Raw genomic sequence first — 22,207 nt, 5'->3', positions numbered from 1 at the left:
TCCGAACATTTTCAGGGGTTTTTACTGAAACCTCTTTACAGTCCCCAGGAAGGAAGGCAAGGTACGTTCAATTCGGGACCTCAAGGCGCGAAGCTGCTTTGTGTGAGTACAGAAGTTCCGCATGGAGTCCATTCACATGGTAGTGGCGTCCCTGCTTCAGGGGGATTTCTTATCAATTCGATCAACCTCAAGGACGCCTACCTGCACAATTTAATCATGTGCTGTTGGCCAGCGTCCCTCCGTTTTTGCTGTGAACAAAGAGCATTATCATAGTTTGTGGCGCTGACCTTTTTGTCTCACCTCTGCACCTAGGGTCTTCACAGGAGTGTTGGCCCCGGTGCTGGCATTGTTTGAGTCAGCGGGGGATCGCGGTACTGGGGTACCTGGACAATCTTCTGTGAGCGGAGTCTCCGACTGCTTTGATGGACTACTGGAGATTGCTCTGTGAACTGAGGGAGTGCGGTTGGATCCTGAATATTCAGGAGTCTGCTTTGGTTCTGTCCACAAAAACTGGACTATCTGGGTCTGACTCTGGACTCAGCCAGAGGGTTTCTTCCTCAGGAAAAGCTCCAGACATTGCAGGAGGCAATTCAGCTTCTGTTGTTCAGCAGATGGTCATCCCTCCGGGCTTGCATGTGCATGCTGGGCCTGATAGTGTCCACCCTCGAGGCGGTCTGTTTGCACATTACCTCACAAGATCTCTGCTAAAGAGATTCTGGTGAAATGGTTTAAGGATCCACGGTCTCTAGCGGTGGCTTCGCTCTCTGGAACTTTGCGACACGGAAAATCCTTCTTCCCCTGTACTGGATGGTTGTCTCCACAGATGCCAGCCTTGTTCGGGTGGGGAGGTGTTCTCCGCACAGACGTGCTCAGGGGGTCTGGACTCTGTCAGAGCTCAGATTGCCTATTTTATTGTACTGGATTTGAGCGATCAGACTGTCTGGCTCATTGGACAATCGGCTTCAGGGGTGTCCGGTACTAATTCTTTCGGACAATGCCACGGCCATGGTCTGTGTCAATCACCAAGGGGGCACAAGAGGTGTCCTGGCGGCTCGGTAAGAAGCCCGCATTCTAGGGTGGGCTGACTGATTCATTCCAGCCCTCTCAAACTTCTGCCATGACTCCTGTGCAGGATTCAGACAGAAGGGAATTATGGTCATTCATTCTAGTGGCTCCAGACTGGCCTCGCCATGCTTGGTATGTCGATCTGAGCATCGGCGACCAGCCGTACCAGAGGTTTGGGGCTCAGTCACAGGATCCTCTGTCGGATGCCACGGATGCGTTGGTGGCCCAGTGGGGGTCAGTATTGTCTGATTTATGCCTTCCCTCCTCTCAAGCTTCTGCCAAGGTTGCTATGCAGGATCGAGGCAGAAGGGATCATCTTAGTGGCCCCGGACTGGCCTCGCCGGGCTTAGTATGCCGATCTGGTGCGGCTGGTCACCGTCGCTCACTGGAAGCCTCCTCTCTGGGAGTATCTGGTGTCCCCAAGGATCAATCTTCCATCCTGCTTTACAGTCGGCTTTAATGGCTTGGCTGTTGAATGCCAGGTGCTGAAGGATGGAGGTTTGTTTGAATTGGTGTTTCCTATGCTGTTAAAAGCTAGGAAATCTGCCTCTAGGAAGATTTTCCATCGTACATGGGAAGACATACATTGCGTGGTGTGAGTCTCTTGGGGTTCATCCTCGCTCTTTAGTGGATCAGATCTTAACGGGGGGTTGAACAGAAATTGGCCTTGAGTACCATCAAGGGCCAGGTATCAGGTTTTTGCAGTCATTTTCCAATGACCTTTGGCCACACTCTCCCTGGTGCATACCTTTTCTTCAGGGTGTCCAACTTTTGTTTCCTTCAGTGTGGGCTCCATTGTCGCCCTGGAATCTTAATGTGGTGCTTTGAGCTCTACTGAAGCTCCTCTGAAAATATTTGGGAGGTTCCCTGCTTACGCTGCCCCAGAAGGTGGCTTTCTTTGGTGCTTATTTCTGCATGCAGGGTGTCAGAACTGACTGCGTTATCCTGTCGTTCACCATATGATTCACAAGGATTAGGTGCTTTTGCCTCTGTCCGTCATTCCTTCCTATGGTGGTCTCTGACTGTCCTTTGAATGCAGATATTTAGTTGCCTTCCCTGTGCCCAGGCCTAAATATCTGAAAGAAATTGCCTTGCATGTCTTGGATGTGGTCTGGGCAATTAGGGTGTACCTGGCGGCTACGGAGTCTTTTAGGAAGTCCCTCTTTGTGGTAAAAAATGGACCTCACAAAGGGTTGTCCGCTTCTTCTGCGACCATTTCCAGATGGATCAGACGGTGGTTCAGGCGTATTGCATCAGGGGTCAGGTTCCTCCTTTTCCCTGTTTAGGTGCACTCTACTAGGGCGCTTAGTGCCCCCTGGGCTTCAAGTGTCAGTGACACAGGTTTGCAAGGTGGTCGCCTGGTCGTCGGTGCACACTTTTAAAAAGGTTTTTGTAAAGTGGTTATGTTGGCATCTGTGGATGCTTCTTTTGGCCGCAAGGTTTTGCTGGCTGCTGTTTAGAGGACCTGGTCCTCCTTGAGGGTGTATTGTTAGGTGAGCTCCAGTTGTTTATGGTTGAGCTCTGTTACCTGGTGTGCTATGGTTAGCCTTGGGAATTTCTTTCTGATGTTTTCCCACCCCTCATGTTTAACACTGCTTTGGGACGTCCCAATGGTTAAGAATCGGGAGCTGTGTACATTAATGAACGAAAGAGAAAATGGGATTTTTGACTTACTGTAAAATCCATTTCTCTGTTTGATGGACACAGCACCCACCCCTCTGTGGAGTTGGCTTTCTTCTGACACTGCTTGTAATGAAGCGGAGTGCCTATAGCTGAGAGTGGGTGTATACCCCCTGGGACTGCCCATAGGTGTAGTCAAGCTTTTTCCTGCCTAGTGTCCTACTCCTGTAGGAGGCAGTATAACCAATGGTTAAGAAGAATCCATTAAGTCAAAAATCCAATTTTTAACAGCGAAGAGCAGGGTTTAGTGCAGGTATTGGAATATAAAGTGAACCTTTCTACTTTTACCTGTATAAAAAAAGAAATGCCTGCTTTTGAGCAGGGATCACAAGTTGTACAGTATTCCATTAACTTTTTTAAGCTGATCTCTTGGGTGGATGTTTCTTACATGGGTTTGTTCCCTTCTTTGGGCGTCTCGCTTTAACCTTTAATCTCCCGGTTTCAAAATAACCTAAGAAAAGGGAATACCAGCATAAATCACTCATATCTACGTCCTATCGGAATGGGAGGAGAGCTGGATTGAGGCTACTGTGGACTTCATGGTACCATACAAAGGCTTGACTGTATTGTATTGCAGCATTAAATGTGATTATTGCGCTATAATAATCTGCTATAAGCTCCTGAAGAAGCCTGTGGTCTCCCCGCCAAACGTGGAATGCCCAACACTCAGATGGTATATGTTAAAACTGACAATGGTCATTCTCTAAAGGTCACCCAGTCTTTCTAGAGCCAAATGTTCATGACAGTGTTTTGTATCTTTTTTTTTTTTTTTTTTTTTTTTTTTTTTGATGTGTGTATGATTTGATTTTAAATGCAATGATGTCCAGCCTCTGTATGGTACCATGAAAGTTCACATTAGCCTCAATCCATCTCTCCTTTCAAAATAACCTAAAACTCTCACAAAGTTTCTTTGGGGTTTCAATGCCTGCCTGCCTGACTCGTTCTTTCTCATAAATAATTTTCTAACACAACAGGTGAACTTTATTGCGTCTGGTGGTGTATGCTTATTCAGATTACTTTTGACTAAAGATGATTTATTTTCTTCAGGTGGAGCTAATTCCTAATGGTGTAAATATCCCTGTAACCCCTCAAAATGTATATGAATATGTAAGAAAATATGCTGAACATAGGATGCTGGTAGTAGCAGAACAACCTCTACATGTAAGTTTACTTTAGTTTGAGAATGCGTGAAGTTTTACTCTTATGTCTAACTTTGTTTTACTGTGCAATACCGTATAATATTGGTAAGTGAAATCTCTTGCACACTATATAAATGGGCTGCAAGCAAAAGGTGACTATTTTCATGCAAGGGGAAAAATAAATCCTACAATTGAATGGAAATACTGTTAAAAATCAAAATATTACGATTATACAAATATTACATAAATGTGTCAACATAAAAAAATGCTGCTGACACAATCCACCACAATTCGCAATATAAAGTGTTCAAATCTTGTGGTCATAACATCACACAAGTGTTTATACCCCAGTACCATAAAAACTGAAATGTTATACTTAATTCTTTGAATCTTCCACAAGTGATAAAAATGCTGTGCTGTGTACAGGTGAAATCAAGCGCACACTCCCATATCCCTCGCAAATACAGAAAAAAGATACCTGTTGATTTTGCCAGAAATGCAGCATTCTTTTCACTTTCTGTGAGCTGCACCAAAAAATGTCTTCCTCACTAGCTCTCTTCTGTAAACTACAAATTTCCATATTCCCACGTAGCGGAGATGAAGAGCTACAGACCTGTTTGGAGTTTATATTTAGAGAGCAGCCTAGGGTGCCAAGTATGGCACCCTCCATAGATACGGTGAAGGAATGATGTAGCCACCCAGGGACAGAAAGTGTTTGCAGTATTACCAGCAGGAAAAAAAAGCAAGTGCTGCTTAATAAATGCAGCTACTACACCACTGACTAGTAACCTGCAATGTATTACATTTTTGGGTTTAGATACACTTTAAGGCATATCATTCTCTTTGAATGGGCTGTTAACTCAATACAACCAAAAAATGACCTGCACCATTTTGTAGTAGGGGTACTTTGCCAACTATTTGTACTTTGTTTGGCATCCCAGTGCACTGTGTTTTAACTTGCATAGCTTGTTTTACTGTGCTTTTCTGCAACATACAGGTATGAAGTTAGCCTGTAACCTAGTAGCCTTATTTTTATAAGGCAGTACAGATTTTTTACCTTTACTGTGGTCAGAGGAGAAAAAAAGGCTGATTGGTTGCCCTAAATAAGGCTAGCCGAAGAAGGGAATATCTCCAAGAATGCTGGGAGAACATATCTGCCAGGTCTTGTGCTGTTTGCAGGAGAATCAGGACCTGCTGCGATGGTCTTTCACAGCGGTGCGCACAGTGATCCAGACCTTCCCTTTGTGACTGTACAAGCCTCTGATTACCTGATGCTCCCTGATTACCTAACATTGTAAAAACAGCCTGATAATTGCATACTTTGCTTACAAGCTAGAGCAGTGATGGCGAACCTATGGCACGCGTGCCACCGCTGGCACGCAGAGCCCTCTCCCTGGGCATGCGAGTTATAGTTTTCTGAGCAGCTCCGGGCACACAAAAGCTCCACACACTTCACTGAGGGGAAATAGTGCCCAGTGTCCATGCACTGTCCCGGCGCTGCCCTTCCTCCTCCAGATCACTCACAGCACTTTGACTCAGAGCACAACTCTTTGGAGAAAACGCTGTGGGGCCAAATCAGACCGGCAGAAAGGGCGGCCAAACACCTCCCCCAGCTGTGGGATGAACAGCCAATCGACTGGTTGGCCAATCACCTCCCTTGTCTAGGGAATGAACAGGGTGGGAGGAGAAGTGGGCGTTTCTTTGCCCGGAGGTTGCCGAATGCATCCGCTTCAATCCATTGGGGAGAAAGCCCAGAAATGCATTCTGAGCTGCTCCATGTGACTGTTCTGTGCTATGGGCGTTTGCTATGGGTGTGTGGGCAGAGGGAGCATGATGGGCTATGTGAGTGTCACTGCACCACTGCCGTACCGCTGCAGAGGAGGGCACCAGATGTGTGATGGAAAGTGTACTATGAGCTGTATGGAGGGTGGGATGCATGGTGGTGAGGTTTGCTATGACTTGCATGAGGATGTATAATGTGTAGCTCACTGATGTGATGTGGCCGGACAACAGAGTTGTGAGCTGAAGGGCAATAAATAATATGTACTAGAGGTTTACAGTGTGATGGAGTTGTGCGATGTGCTGCATGGCGATGGATGTTGGCACTTTGAAATAAATAAGTTGGTTTTGTGTCGCAGTTTGGGCACTCAGGCTCAAAAAGGTTCGCCATCACTGAGCTAGAGCATATCCTACTTTTTTGATGCAATCTATGGCCAGTCGTATTGTGCTTTCTGTTGCCTTATTGCAATTGTGTATGTTTTAGGCAATGAGGAAAGGACTGCTAGATGTCATTCCAAAGAGCGCACTAGAAGATTTAACAGCAGAAGATTTCAGACTTCTGGTGAATGGCTGCGGTGAAGTTAACGTTCAGATGTTGATCAGTTTTACATCTTTCAACGACGAGTCAGGTAAGAAATTATATACAATACTGTGCAAGAAAAAACATTTAGACACACAGTAGGGTTTTGCAATAAAGTGAACATAGCATGATAAAACTATAATTAGACCCACTATAATAAAACCAACTAAAAGAAGCTAAAAAGTGCCTTTGTAATACTTCATAGTTTTAGGGAAAAAAGAATGCCATGGAGCATATTAGTCTTCACATTGCACTTGTATTTTGTGTGTGTGGTTGTTTTTTTTTTTTTTTTTTTTTTAGCCAGATTCATTCTAACCACTTTCCCACCGGAGGATTTTGCTGTCTTGCGTCCAGGCCACTTTTTGCGATTCGGCACTGTGCGACTTTAACTGACAATTGCGCGGTCATTCAACGCTGTACCCAAACGAAATTGACGTCCTTTTTTCCCCACAAACAGAGCTTTCTTTTGGTGGTATTTGATAACCTGTGCGATTTTTTTACTTTTTGCGCTATAAACAAAAAAAGAGCGACAATTTTGAAAAAAATAACTATTTTTCACATTTTTTTATATGAAATCCCCCCCCCCCCCAAAAATGTAAAAATCTAAATTTTTTTTATCATTTTAGGCCAATTTGTTTTCTGCTACATATTTTTGGTAAAAAAAATCGCAATAAGCGTATTTTGATTGGTTTGCCCAAAAGTTATTGCGTTTACTAACTAAGAGAAAGATTTCTGTCGTTTTTGGTGTTTTTTTTTTTTAAACGAGAAAAGGCGGCGATCTGCAATTCTTCTTTTTTTTTTTTTTTTTTTTTTTTTGCGGGACTGCGACATTGCGGCGGACAGATCGGACCCTTGACTGACATTTTTGACACTTTTGGGGTTACCAGTGACATTACTACAGTAATCAGTGCTATAAATATGCACTGTTGCTGTAAAAATGACACTGGCAGGGAAGGGGGTTAATTTTATTGGCGAGGGAGGGGTTAATGTATGCCTGGTGCTTACTGACATGTGTGGGGGGAGGTGACTATGTGACACAGGGACAGATCGCAGGTTCAGCTATGCTGAACCCTGCAATCTGACCCTGCCTGTCACTTAGGAGATCCGCCGCTTTGTTTACACAAGCGGGCGGATATCCACACGCGATCGCCGCCGGTGTTGTAAAATTTTGTCGGACCCGTGAAAAAATCGGACCTCGTCACTTCCGGTTATGGGAGTCTCAAGTGCGCATGCGCACCAGACATTATCTTGGTTTGGTAAACTTATAACACAGAGCGACCAGTTGAATGAGAGGAGGCGGGGCTGAGGTGGGACGGAAGACACCGCCGCGTCATCTGCAGAGCTGAATAGAGGAGGCGGGACGGAGGTGCGACCGTGTAATAAATGCAGGACTTTAGCGACTCCTTCTGTTTTATTATCTTTACTAATTATCGTATTATTTACCCTTAGGATTTCATTACATTTAGTATTTCTTATTTTGCATTATAGAAATACTAAATGTCATGAAATCCGAAGGATAAATAATACGATAATTACTAAAGATAATAAAACAAGGAGTCGCTTAAGCCCTGCATATATTAAACGGCCGCACCTCCGTCCCGCCTCCTCCGCCAGCTCTGCATATGTGCCTCCGTCCCGTCGCACCTCAGCCCCGCCTTCTCTCAATCAGCTGTCCGTTCTCTGTTATAATTTTGCCAAACCTCGAAAAATGTCTTCTGCGCATGCGCACGGACGACTCCTATCAACTGTTTTGTGACGCTCTGTCCCCGGAAGTGACGAGGTCCGATTTTTTCACGGGTCCGACAATTTTAGAACACCGGTCCTCCCCTGGCCCGACTCCCGCTGTGACTGAATACAGTGGGAGCGAGCCTCCGGCTGCGCGCGCGCCGCCGAGAAGGGGGAGTGTCTGGCGACGTAGGTCTGCGTCGCCAGACGATAACGAACCACTTTGCCGCAGTAGAGCTCTAGTGAGCAGCCGCAAAGTGGCTAAACTGCACCAGCTCTTCACAGTAGTGTTCTGTCACCAGTACAGGAGGTGAGGAGAAAATGTCCCAGTGGAGGATTCCCTGTTTTGGTGAAAATTGAGTGAAATTCTATCACTTTTGCATCTACAGTAGAGAAAGTGGACATATCTCCCCAATGGGGGGACACTTCTAAAAAAGAAATATACGGACCTTTACTAATCTATCCACGATTTGAATAAATTTAGACTTTACATACCCTTAAAAATTTGTTTCCTGGGTTCTTAGAAGGTAAGGGTTTACTTTTTTGCCTTAACGTATAACTACTGTAAAGGCAAAAGTTTTTTTGTTTTGAATAGCATGCAGAGGGATTAAAACGCTTATTAGGTTTTATTGCTGTCTGTGCATCCATTGAGAAGATATATCCTCTCCATTTGTCCTGTTTACCATGGAAGTAAAAAATCCCAAAATTTGGGTTATCCCCAGAAAATTAAGATAAAGGATATCTTCTAATATCTTCTAATGGGAACACTAGTTCTGGTAACGTAGAGGTCCCCAAGCAGTACCCTTAATTTGCAGGGAAATCCTCTCTTCCTGTTTTGGCTAAAAAACAGGAAGTGAAGGGAAATCTCTGCAATGGGACACAAGTGACGAAAAAAAAAAATCTGACAGCCGTTAGAACTATAGGCAAAACTTATTTTTTTAATTTTGAATAGAGCAAGGGAGGGTTATACTTTAATCCCATTCCTTGTGAGCTGCTAGTGCTTAAAAATCTTTTCAGCAGTGATATGCTGAGAATGTTGTCGGGATCCTTTTCCTTCTTTCTCTTGTGTGACTTGTGTCAATTATCTGCATGCCTCTGAGACCTCAGCACAGTAGCAGCTGCTCTCTCCCTCTTCTCTAGGCTGCTCAGTCTCCACAGATAGACAAGCCCTGCAGTAAGAGCAGCAGCTAATCTCTGAGTAGAGGAGGAACTGAAAGGTGTTCATTGTATCTGCCCCTTCTAAACTTGCAAAGGGGGAGTGGACTGTTAGGCTAGGTTCACATATGTTCGGTGTCCCTGTCCGTTTTCTATGCAATTTCCAAATCAGCTGTTCAGATGCCAATTTTCAGAGTCTGTGGCCACCGGCATCTTTAACAGCAGCTTGTTTTTAAGGAGCGGGCCAGAAAGTCGGCCAGCGTGTCCTCGCTGACAGCTGAATGTAAAACAAAGAATTGCTGGCAATAAAGTTTGAGAAAAAAATAGCATGGCGGATCCTTAGATCTGGTATGGATTTTAAGGGGAATGTAAAAAAAAAAGACCCCAAGCCATTTTTTTTATCTTGCCATGGGGTTCCCCTTAAAATCCCCCATACAAGACCCTTATCCTGGGCATGCAGCCTGGCAGGTCAGGAAAGGGGGGGGGGGGAGAGATGAGCAAGCACTCCCACCCCTTAAAGCAAAGCACCCTTGTCTCAGTGTTGACGGACAAGGGCCTCTTCCCAACAAACCTGGCCAGTGGTTGTTTGGGTCCGTTGGCCGGTGGGCTTATCAGAATCTGTAAGCCCCCTTTAACAGGGGGGCCCCCAGATCTCAGCTTTGTGACTAAAGTATGGGGTACCCCTACTCATTCAATAAAAAGTGTCAAAAATAAAAACACGTTTTTTGCCAATTGCTTTATTACAAAAAAACACAAACAATGTCCCCTGGTGTAGATGCAGCATCAATCACTATGAATGTGCTGCCACCAACCCAAAGAAAAAGAGGTCCGCACCCATCTCTGGCTCCTGCCGTCTGACAGTGCTTAAATGGCTTAAGCACTACTGCCCCCCCCCCCCCCCCCCCCCGTGACATCATCGTCCCAGCATGAACAAGTCACTTGTTCCCTCCCCCTTCTTGCCTGCCAGTTTGCATGCTCAGATAAAGTATTGATTTTTTTATTTTGGTGTTCCTCCTAAAATTCATACCAGACCCCATGCTGTTTTTTTTTTTTTTTTTTTCTGGTTGAATTGAATTCATGTTCCAAAATGGATGACCTGCTTTTCAGCTGCATTACCATACAACAAACAGGATATATTTTTTTTTATATATTTGCACTGCAAATTATGTGGTTTGCATATCAAGCGAATCAGATGTGGTTCAAAACGCATCCAATTCGCATATATGTAAATGGGGCCTTACATGGTCCTTACGGACATGAAGTGCCCCTCCTGTAGGAACAAAAGGAAGGAGGAAAATACAAGTGGTTTATGAATGCTGGTAATATGTACTATTTAGTCTGTCTTTTTAAAGCTATCAATGATTCTTAAGATATGTTTAGGCTCAGTTACACTGCTGCGATGGCAAAGTCGTACGACCTGCTATATCCTTCCGACATGATCCGACGTGGATACAATTTAGGAGCCTATTTAGGGTTGAAATCGCACCCAAGTTGAACCAAGTAGTGCAGGAACCTTTTATAAAGTGGGAGCGACTTGTATCAATTTAGACGACTCTTAGATGGCATTCACACTGCAGCGGCACGACTTCTGCATGACTTCGGGGGCGACCTGTGAAGTCCCATGCACCGCGACTTCGGCGCGACTTGCACGGACTTCATATAATGAATGTCTATGCAAGTCGCCCCGAAGTAGTACAGGACCCTTTTTCTAAGTCGGAGCGACTTGTGTCGCTCCTATTAGAACGGCTCCTGTAGCACTGCATGGACCGCGACTTGTCAGGCTGACAAGCCGCGGTAGAGTGAATGGAACTTTAAAGGAAAACATTGAATTTGACATGTCATGCGACTTTGGGTTTTCTTGGTCTGAATCCATGTCGCAGCAGTGAGAGTCAAGCCTAAAGGAGGAATTGAATTTTCTAGTTTGGAAGTTTATATCATGTTTCATTGGAAAGTCTTTTTGGTCTTTCATCTAATGGTTTTATGACATTAGTGACTTGTAGGTTTACTTGCAAGCTCCCTTATATTATCTTGTAAATAATAAAGTGCATTTACCATTACAGATTTGCATGCATTAAAAATAAATAAAATTCTCGGTTATACAATACTTTATCTTGTGAAGAGGTTTACTAAAAAATAAGAAATGTTTCTGAATGTTTCAGGAGAAAATGCGGAAAAGCTTTTGCAATTCAAGCGTTGGTTCTGGTCAATTGTTGAAAAGATGAGCATGACTGAGCGGCAAGATTTAGTAAGTACTTGTCACGTTGCATTATTTTGTGTTGCTATTGCTGATATTGTAACTTTATATCTTAATCATAAGAGTACAGAACACAAGCTGAGTATTCATAGACCCTGGGTTATAAGCTGGTACCTTGAGTAATGGTCACTTTTAAGGACACATTACCCTGGGCACTTCTTTGTGCTCCCAACCCTGCTCTTTTTTTGTGTCCAAAGGTGATGGACTAAAGGAGCAGAGGTCCAAATTTACACTAATGCAGTGCAGGAAACACAGCGAACCCTGCATGTTTTCCCCACACTACATTGCAATCGCAGTGTTTGAGATCCGCTGTGGGTGTCAATACAAATGTAATGTCACCCCAAATGGATAGCAAGCGTGGTGCAGTTTGCCTGCATTGGATCGCATGGTACAAAACGGTAATGTGATCCGATTGTGGTGCGGCTCCAAAAAAAGGTGCCTGCACTTCCTTGGTGCGATTTGAGCCCATTCAAAATGCATGGCCTCAAATCGCTCTGCGCCAAATCACATGTAAATTGCACAGGAATGTGGTGCGGTTCCTGTGCGATTCACATGCGGGTTATAGTGTGGACTGGGGCTTACAGAGAAATCACTTTTAGCTTAACTTTTTCATTTGTGTTGCTAATAATTGATGTAGATTCTCCTTTTCTTTATTGCTGTTCACTTTTATGAAAGAATTTCCCTGTGTCGATCAAATTCAGAAAATTCCTAAAAACTACAGATTTCTGTTTGTTATTTACAAGCTGAAATAAGGCATACAGATGTTACTATTCAGAGTATAATACAGCCCTGCAATTTTGAATTAACACCAAAGCTATTGAAATGTTTGAGAAGTTCTCAATTATGCACCATGTGATCTGCACTCAACAGCTGTAAAAAAAATTACACACAAATTTTAAAAACCTCTAAATGATTTGCCACTCTGAGGCTCGGTTCACACCTATGCAGATTGCTTTTGATCTGTTTCTGCAGTGCTTTTTTTGCGGTTTTGCACACATGATTTTGTCACGATTTGTGTTCTGCCCTTTTCTTTTTTTTTGGCAATTTATTGCTGGGCAGATTTAAAAAAACGCAAATCGTGGCAAAAACACTGCATGCTTTTCTGCAGCTTCTCTATTGAAGTCTATTGAACCAAAAAGCAAAAAAAACACCGCTTTGCTTTTAAAGTCCCTGACCCTTTCCAAAAACGCAGCTGCTGAAAAAAGCATAGATTTGAACATTTGCCATCGGAAACTGTGTTAAATGGACTGTAGCACGTTTCTGCAATATCTATACTGATATGGACTGGGTAATGTGTTAGGAATGAAAGGATGCCACATTGTTTGATGGAAATGAAAAATATCAACCTACAGTGGGCTGAATTTAAAGACCCCCCAAAAATCAAAATTAAAAAATGATGCAGCAGGTTAGTTTGCTGAAATTTCATTGCCGCAATTGAAAATGGTACTCAGTAGATTGTATGGCCCTCACGTGCTTGAATGCATGCCTGACCATGTCGGGGAGTGCTCCTAATGAGACGACGGATGGTGTCCTGGGGTATTTCTCCCCAGATCTGGACCAGGGCATCTTTGAGCTCCTGAACAGACAGAGGTACAAAGTGGCTTCATTCTCTCACCACATGTCACCAGGCATTGTTGTGCACCAGGAGGAACCCAGGTAACACTGCACCAGCGTAGGGTCTGACAATGGGTCCAAGGATATTGTCTCAATACAGTCAGGATGGCATTGTCTAGCCTGTAGAGATCTGTGCGTCCCTCCATGGATATGCCTCCCCAGTCCAACACTGACCCACCACCAAACTGGTCATGCTGAACGATGTTACAGGCAGCATAACGTTCTCCACGGCTTCTCCAGATCCTTTCACGTGCTCAGGGTGAACCTGCTCTCATCTGTGAAAATCACTGAGCGCCAGTTGCAGACCTGCCAATCCTGGTGTTCAATGGCAAATGCCAATCAGGATCCGTTTGGGCCCTCAGGCCACCCTCCTGAAGTCTGTTTCTAATTGTTTGGTCAGAGACATTCACACCAGTGACCTGCTGGAGGTCATTTTGTAGGGCTCTGGCAGTGCTCATCCTGTTCCTCCTTGCACAGGAGGAGCAGATACCGGACCTACTCATGGGTAAAGAGGATGTAAACCCCCTTAATGACTTTTGCCTATAGGTAAGCCTATAATAAGGCTTACCTATGGGTACTGTAAATATCTCCTAAACTTGCACCGTTTAGGAGATATTTACATTGCATGCAGCAGATGAAGTCATCGGCGCATGCGCTCTGAAGGAACTACTGAGCTAGATGGCTGCAGCATCGATCCAAGGTGCAGCTTTCCCCCACTGCTGCTAAAATCAGAACGGAGTGATCAAAGGCCACTGATCGCTCAGTTCTCAGGTCCACTCTGGCAGTAACTGCTCTGTGCTCAGTCATTGCTTTCTGCTCTGCCACTGCAGTGCAGGACTGCTGAGGGAGTAGTCGGTTCAGGCCCTCGGCAGCACACAGAGGCTGAGCCAGCTGCCTGTCAGTCTGGACTGGCTCTGTGAATCTGGGTCAAAGGAGTGCAGAATGGAGTGGATCCTGACATTCTCAGGATTCCCACAGATGCCTAAGTGCATTTCTGTGGCCCAAAGTAGAATTATAGCCAATTTAACTTTGGCCATACTTCTCATTTAACCTGTCTCCCCATTGTTGCTGGTTTTCACCTGATGTACTCAAAGGCGTAGGCACTCAATTTAAGTGCCAGCTTATATTGCTCTAAAACAATAGCAGTCAGATGGGATTTGCGAATTTCTTATTGCCATTCTGCCAAATCTCTTACCTTCTGTTTGTAGGAAATAAAATCATCCCTAGATTGTGGAATGATTATCCAATATCTAGATCTAGTTATCTTGCATGTATATGGCAGTGCAGTGTGTAAATACAGATTAAATTGGCAACTTCTATACATCGGATGAACCTGAAGACTTGTAGCCATACATAATTTAACTGCAAAAACGAGATCATTATTCCTTAAACTTTCATAAATCAAAATTTTTATATATTCATTGTATGAAATATGTAATGAGAACAAAATTCACACTTGCACAAATAATGATTTGTCTGTTTTTTATTTTTGTAGGTTTATTTCTGGACATCAAGCCCATCTTTGCCCGCAAGTGAAGAAGGTTTTCAGCCCATGCCTTCCATTACTATACGACCGCCAGATGACCAACATCTCCCTACTGCCAACACCTGTATCTCTCGCCTGTACGTCCCCCTCTATTCCTCCAAACAGATTCTCAAACAAAAGTTATTACTGGCTATTAAAACCAAGAACTTTGGGTTTGTGTAGATTAAATAAAGCGTTTCCCCCATGTAATATATCTAGCAAACATGTTTTTCTTGGATCTTTTTCCATTTGTCGAAAAGGTTTATGAAGTTTAACACAGTTTTGCCCAACCATGATGTCGCGTTGAGGACTTTCTGGCGCTTTGATTGCAGTGGCGTCTAACGCCAACTGGTCACGCAACACCCAACTGAGTACAATTATTGGTGGGTCAGTCTATCAGGTCTTCTGACAAACGGTTTGGCTTTATTACCGTTCCTTTCAAATCCAAGGACAGGAGGAAGATGAAGTAACACTGTGATAGTCTCTTCCCAGACAGGAAATGGTTCTAAACATGTCTGACTTTTCACCGCTGCCTTTGTGGAAATTGCTTTATCATTGGCTCTTGGAAGGAGGAAATAATGATATAAAAAAAAATGTATTCTGTCACACCCTTTTATTTCCTTTTTTTATTTTTTGTGGGATTTTTTGGGGTACTTTTTTTCCCCCTCCCATGCTATTTAATTTGTAGTTTGGCTACTGTGTTGTACATGATGTATATTAAACTTGTAAAAGTGATATCCTGAAAAAAAAAATAATGAGCTTATGTTGCACTATTTTTATTTTTCACGTGTCAGGTCGATCTCTAATCACAATCTTTTCCATAGACTGGAGCTTTTGCGAATAGGTCATGACAAAATTGCATGTACAAATACATGTATGTAATTTTATGTTAAATGCATAAAAATTCAGTTGGATATTTTTTTTTCTTCCAAACCATTTCTTCACTTTAATATGCTTTGTCAATTACGCCAGTGGGAAAATAACTCAAGCAGATCTGTTTTTTATTTTAAATGGACGCTTTTAGGTAAAAAAAAATGAAACAAATTGTGTGTTGAGTTTTTTTCTGACATTTCTCAATATATTGCAATGTGTTTTATGGTAAACCGTAAGGGCGAATGGCTGAATTTTTAAACTTTTCAAATTCAAGGTCCTATAGTGTAGAAGCTGTGCCCAAAAAAGTTAGCAGATATCAAATGACTAGTTACCAGTTCCTACCATTGGGCTCCCTATGGCTAATCCTTTCCCCTTTTTGATTTACTGTAGCTTTTTTTGTACTGTGTGAAGATGGTGTTTTTGTGGTAGAGGAAGCAAGACTTGGGCCCCCTTTCACACTTATGTGTCGCGATTTTGACGTGATTTTCAAAGCTATGGCTCAAAACGTAATCAAATTGTGGCAAAGTAGTGCAGGAACTACTTTGAAGTCGGTGCGACTTCAAAACACACTGATATGAATGGGGCTCATTGAAAATGATGGAAAACTACTTGTCATGCGATTTTGCGGTCCAAAATCGCGGGACAAGTCGCACTAGTGTGAAAGGGGCCTTAATGACTGGTGTTATGAAGACTGGTTTGTAAATATTTAAGCAGCATCCATTAAATGAATGACACTGAAGCAGGTAGCTTCTTGCACTACAGCTGTTCAGGTACAGGTTCTCTAAAGCAAGGAGATTAGTAAGCAGCACAGTAGTGACAGGAAAGACTGTTCCTAGGACATGGCGCAACCCCAAACTCGGTAAAGAGCGGATGACGAGTCACTTTACCCATGTGATTGGCTGGGTCCAATCACAGCCAGTCGCATGTAAACAAGGAAGTGCCGTTTATAGACTCTCCTCGGCTCACACTGACAGTGTGTGGTGAGGAGTGCCAATCAGCGGCATCTCTTCGCAGGGGAAACCTGTACAGGTAATCAGGGCACTGATCATCACTAACTGCCCACCAGTGCCACCTATCAGTGCCCATAAGTGGGTAAAAAGTGAGATCAAACCGCGCTGACTCTAAGATCAAAAAAGCAGCCAGCACTTCAACTAGACATAAATAGTAGTCATAAATATAGGTAAATTAAGTGTAGCGCTAAGAAGATATATGCATAAAATCCCAAAACACATTCAAATGAATGAAGAATTAAAATATGACACATAGAAATCTCATAACCAGAGTTGAAATCCTTGTGAGAGAATGTCCATAAAGCAATGTCCATAAAAGATTGCAGAAATAAAGTCCCACGTGAAAAAGGTGACTTTTAAAGTAAATATTGGTGACAATTGTGATATAATCCAACACCCATATGGTAATAGGAATGCACTCACCAGAAGCAATGGACCCAAAATTCCATATAGAATATGGGTCATACAAGCAGATTATGGTAATACGTCCTCTCTCTCAGCATACAGTTGTCCAATGTACATGCCCGGATGGATGGGGTGGTCAGCAAAGGAACGCCCGAACTTCCCAACCGATGGTGTGTACATGAAAATGACCAAACGATGCAAACATAGTGTAAAACTGTCTTTAAAATTTATTAAAAAGAAGAAATACACTTACAAGATCATCATGTAAGGCAACGCATGTAATGAGGAGATGGCAGTGTGAGGTTCCTAGTGCCCATAAGTGCCGCCTCATCAGCGCACATCAGTGAAGGCGAAAAAATTACTTGTTTACAAAATTTTCAGTCTTTCCTTTTTTTAGCAAAAAATAAACCCAGCAGTGATTAATTACCACCAAAAGAAAGCTCTTTGTGTGAAAAAAAATAATACAAATTTCATTGTTGCATGACTGCCTAAATGTCACTTAAAGTGAGACGGCGCTGAAAGCTAGAAATTGGCCTTGGCAGGAAGTGGGTGAAAGGGTCTGGTATTGAAGTGGTTAATGCATTAAGGTAAAAAAAAACTTCTGTGACTGATACACCCACCCACCCACTTGAGCCCGATCCAGCTCTGCTGGAAATTGGCTTAGGCAGGAAGGGTGTAAAATGCCCAGTAGGTAAGTGGTAATCATAAAGTACAGGAAACGGATGAAATATATTCCTAGACCCTGCGCATCCCCCTATTAATGCTACCCATGCAAGTCCTCTGTTTTCTACTAGTATCCGGCGGGACCTCTTCTCCCTTTTTTAAAGTCACTTTTAGCTTACTACTTTATTTTCCCTTCTAATTCTTCAGTCCACTTAATGGCTTGAATACAGCCATCACTAGCCAGGCCCCTCTCTCTCCCCATACTGGCTGTGTTTGACAGCATTGGTGTCTTATGGACACAGAGTGGGGCTTGGGAGAAGGCATGCATTAGTGCCCCTATAGCAAGTGGTTTGCTTTGGGGGGGAACCAAGCAGGGGGAAGGAGCCAGGAGCACCAGCAGGGGACCCGAGAAGATGATGATCAGGGAAGCTTTGTGCAAAGCAATTACACTTACTTGCGTTGTGCATCAGGTTTATAAAGGCAAAATATTTTCTCTTTCGTTCACTGACACACAGCTTCAATTCTTCAGACCAGTGGGCTTATGCTGCTCTCTTCAGGAGTAGGTCTAGGCAGAAACCTTTTTGGTTACGCCCTTGGTTCAGTCCCAGAAGGTATGCCATCACTTCCTGCTGTCGGACTCCAGTTTTTTTTCTGCCTAGTCAGGAGTAAGGACCTGGCTCTCTGCTGGGATCTGCGGTCCTGGCATTTTTTCCTATTTTAAAAGGAATTTTTCACTTTTTCTTATTTTTATTTCTGTGTGAACTACAATCAACTGATGCTGGATTCAGCGTCAGCCGGGATGTTTCTTCCTCAGACAAAACTTCTGAAGCTACAGGATGCTGTCCGGCTCCTGCTGTCCAATCGTCACTCAGGACTTGCATGCAAGTGCTGGGTCTGATGGTCGTCACCTTCGAGGCGGTTCCGTTTGCGGACACCGGACCTTTGCAAAGGGAGATTCTGATCAAATGGAAAAAGTATTCACTGCCATTGGACAATCTGATCCTGTTGAGTCAGGGTTTGAGGGAGTCTCTCCTATGGTGGCTCCGCTCCCCGGCTCTACATCTTGGAAAAATCTTTAATTCCCCTGTATTAGACTGTAATCGCCACGGATGCCAGTCTGTCTGGGTGGGAAGGTGTCTTGGAAGTGTGTTCGCCCCAAAGTGTCTGGACTCGGGAGGAGTCCAGGTTGCCGATCAACATCCTGGAAATTCGGGCAATCAGACTGTCTCAATGGACGGATCATCTGCAGGGACGTCCTGCGTTGATACAATCGAACAATGCTACGGTTGTGGCATATGTCAATTATCAAGGGTGCACAAAGAGTGCCCTGGCGGCCCGGGAAGTGGCTGGCATCTTGAGGTGGGCAGAACGATATGTTCCGGCCCTCTCTGCTGTGCACATTCCAGGGGTAGAGAAATTGGCAAGCGGTCTCTTCACCCAGAGGTATTTCATCAACTCTTCGGTGGGAGACACCCAAGGTGGACCTGCTGGCTTCCCGTCTTAACGGGAAGGTGCAGAGGTTCATGTCAAGGTCTCGGGATGCTCTGGTGGCTCCTTGGGGTCAGTATCGTCTGATTTACGCTTTTCCTCCAATTCAACTTCTGTCAAGACTGCTACGCAGAATCGAGGTAGAAGGAATTCCAGTCATTCTGGTGACACCAGACTGGCCTCACCGGTCTTGGTACGCAGGCCTGGTAAGGGTGGTAGCAGACAACCCTTGGAAACTTCCTCTCAGGGAAGATCTTCTGTCTCCGGGACCAATCTTTCATCCTGCGTTACGGTCGCTGGCTTTAACGGCTTGGCTATCAAAAGCCAGGTGCTGAAAGACAGGGCTGTCTGACTCAGTGACTTCTTCGCTGTTGAAGGCTAGGAAATTTACTTTCAGGAAAGTTTATCATCGAGTTTGGAAGGCGTACATTACTTGGTGTGAGTCGCAGGGTGTTCTCCCAGCTCCTTTTTCTGTGTCTCGCATGTTGGAGTTTCTACAACTAGGTATAGATCAACGTTTGGCTTTGGGCACCATCAAGGGCCAGATTTCTGCCATGGCTATATTTTTGGTGGCGAAGTCCTTGATTCATACTTTTGTGCAGGGATTTTGCCACCTGGCTCCTCCGATGCGATCCCTGGTACCTCCGTAGGATCTCAATTTGGTTCTGTCGGTGCTTCAAAAGCCTCCCTTTGAAAATATTTCAGAGATTCCTCTGCTTGCGTTGTCACCAAAGGTGGCTTTATTAGTAGCTATTCCGCACGTGGCGTGTCATAGTTGGCTGTGTTGTTCTGTCGGTCACCTTGGTGATTCATAGGAACAAGGTGATGTTGCGACCCTGCCAGAGGTTCCTTCCTAAGGTTGTCTCGGGGTTTCATTTGAATGAAGACATTGTGCTACCGTCCCTATGTCCTAAGCCTACACATCCTAAAAAAATTGCCTTACATTCTTTAGATGCGGTAAGGGCAATTTGGGTTAGAATAATTTGATTCTTTGTTCTTGCAGATGGACATCGTAAGGGACAGGCCGCATCTGCTGCGACCATTTCCAAGTGGCAGACGGTGGTGCAGGCCTACTCCATTAAGGGTCAGGTTCCTCCTCTCCTTGTTAAAGCCCATTCTACGAGGGCGCTTAGTGCCTCCTGGGCCTTCCGTCATCGGGCGTCAGTGGTTCAGGTGTGCAAGGTGACTATGTGGTCGTCTGTACACACATTGACAAAATTTTATAAGGTGGATGTACTTGCAATGTCGGATGCGGCGTTTGGCCGCAAAGTTTTGCAGGCTGCTGTTTAGCCTTGTTGCGAATTCTGTGTTTTTTTTTCCCCACCCCTTATGTTGACACTGCTTTGGGACATCCCAATGGGCTGAAGACTTGAAGCTGTGTCTGTCAGTGACTGAAAGTGAACACTGGATTTTTGTCTTACCCTAAAATCCTTTTCTCTGAGGTTCACTGATGGACACAGCACCCGCCCCTCTGTTGGGGTTATTTGTTGTTCTGACACTGCTTGTTACAAACTGGAGTCCTACAGCAGGAAGTGACTGTATACCCTCTGGGACTGCCCCAGGGGTGTAACTCAAAAGGTTCCCGCCTATTCCTACTCTTGAAGAGAGAGCAGCATAATCCCACTGGTCTGCGGATTGGAAGCGGTGTCTGTCAGTGAACCTTTAGAAAAGGATTTTACGGTAAGACAAAAAAAAAAAAAATGGATTTCTAAGTAAACTTGGTGAAGTTACTGGCCTTAGTGCCAGTTCACACTTATGCGATGCAGGAAGGCTGCGAATTTGCAGCCTGTTCCCGCATCGCACACGCACGCACCCCCGGCAGTTCACACTGCCATATGTGATACGCTGGGGGTGTCAATGTAATCTTAACGACACCCCCAGTTTGATCGCATATCGCAGTGCGATCGTGCAGTTCGCACAGGATCGGATCGCACAAGTGTGAACCGCTGTGCGATCCGATCCTGATGCGGCTGCAAAAATGCCTCCTGTGCGTGTTTGCTGCGGGTGCAATGCGAATTTAGCCATACAAACTGTATGGCTAAACTCGCACCGCACAGCCGATCGCATGTAATGTCGGAGCAGTGCGCTCCGATATTACATGCGAACCCGGCACTCGCAGAAGTGTGAACCGGCACTGAGGTGATGCGCAGAGATTAAACAAATCCTTCAACAAAAATTGTACCTTTCTATCTACAGCCGTCTTTCCCCTACACACATTCAAAGTGCAGAATTTGCACATGATCTCTCAGCTCTAAGGGCTGATTGAAGGGAAGGGACACCGTTCCCAGGAACAGAGCTGAGGCTGTCCAGTTACAGGTTGTGCCCTCTCAGTCCCTATTTGTTTTTCTTGGCATCAGAAAACTTGTCTGAAGTGACTGATGGCGGAAGGAGGCAGCAGATAGAACTGACATTTAGTGCTCTGGACTGAGGCAAACACACAATATATAGAGGGGGTATGCTTTGTTCATATTTCATGTCTGAGGTTTACAACCTTTTTAAAGTGGTTGTAAAAGCATTAAGGTTTTTTTTTTTTACCCTAACCTCATCCCGCCCTGTCTATTATTATATGATGGCCAAGTGCGAGCCCTGTTATCTGTAATGACGTCCTCCCAGGAATGGGCCTGCCCCAAGAGCTGTGCTGCAGCTGGATGACGGATTGCTATACATACCCACTGCTGGCACCATCTGATTTGCTTTCATTGTGCATTGTTGTGATGACCTCTGTAATTTGTAATCATATGGTACAGACAGGGCCTATCTGAGCCAGTGTGTGGCCAATCGTAAACACTGAATAGGTTTTCAGAAAAAAATGGTTGCTTAGAACTGTTAAATCCTGATCACCTCCCCCGAGTAGTACAGTGATATTATGTTAACACTATTACTCTGGTCACTATGTAAAAAAAATTTGTAAAAAATGTAATTTTTTTTACATTCTGTCACCAGTCAGTGGCCCTGATTGCTGCCACGCCATTTATATGACGCTAAAAAAATGTGAAATATTATTTTAATTTCTTCATTTTCCAAAATGTGACAAAATGACAATTTCAAAAAAATTACCATGCCTCTTACTAAATGCATCCTTTCTAAAAATGAGTAATGTGGGTTTTTTTTTTGGGGATACTGTCCTGGCATTTTCAGGCCTCAAGAAATGAGATGGTGTCAGTAGATCAAGATTGATTAATTTTCAGAGATATGTTTATACACCATAGTTTGTGGACCTTCCTACAGACTAAATAATATATACTGATTTGA

At 44.1% G+C, this 22,207-nt stretch overlaps 1 protein-coding gene across 15 annotated transcripts in view; it reads left to right on the top strand.

The window, feature by feature from the left end:
- The window catches only part of UBR5 (ubiquitin protein ligase E3 component n-recognin 5), a 161,825-nt gene extending 146,343 nt beyond the window's left edge, over positions 1 to 15,482 (top strand). For all 15 annotated transcript variants that reach the window (XM_082257864.1, XM_082257859.1, XM_082257869.1 and 12 more), the window contains 4 exons: positions 3,793 to 3,906; positions 6,148 to 6,292; positions 11,283 to 11,368; positions 14,487 to 15,482. In XM_082257864.1, the coding sequence (XP_082113990.1) occupies positions 3,793 to 3,906; positions 6,148 to 6,292; positions 11,283 to 11,368; positions 14,487 to 14,699 (558 nt within the window). In that variant the 3' untranslated portion in view covers positions 14,700 to 15,482. The remainder of the gene's footprint in view (positions 1 to 3,792; positions 3,907 to 6,147; positions 6,293 to 11,282; positions 11,369 to 14,486) is intronic.
- The last annotated feature ends 6,725 nt before the right edge of the window (positions 15,483 to 22,207 follow it).

Source organism: Pelophylax lessonae, assembly GCF_965119305.1.
Source record: "Pelophylax lessonae genome assembly, chromosome: 5".
NCBI classification, from domain to species: Eukaryota; Metazoa; Chordata; class Amphibia; order Anura; family Ranidae; genus Pelophylax; species Pelophylax lessonae.
The sequence above is the reverse complement of the archived record's forward strand: the minus strand, read 5'-3'. Positions and strand labels throughout refer to the sequence as shown.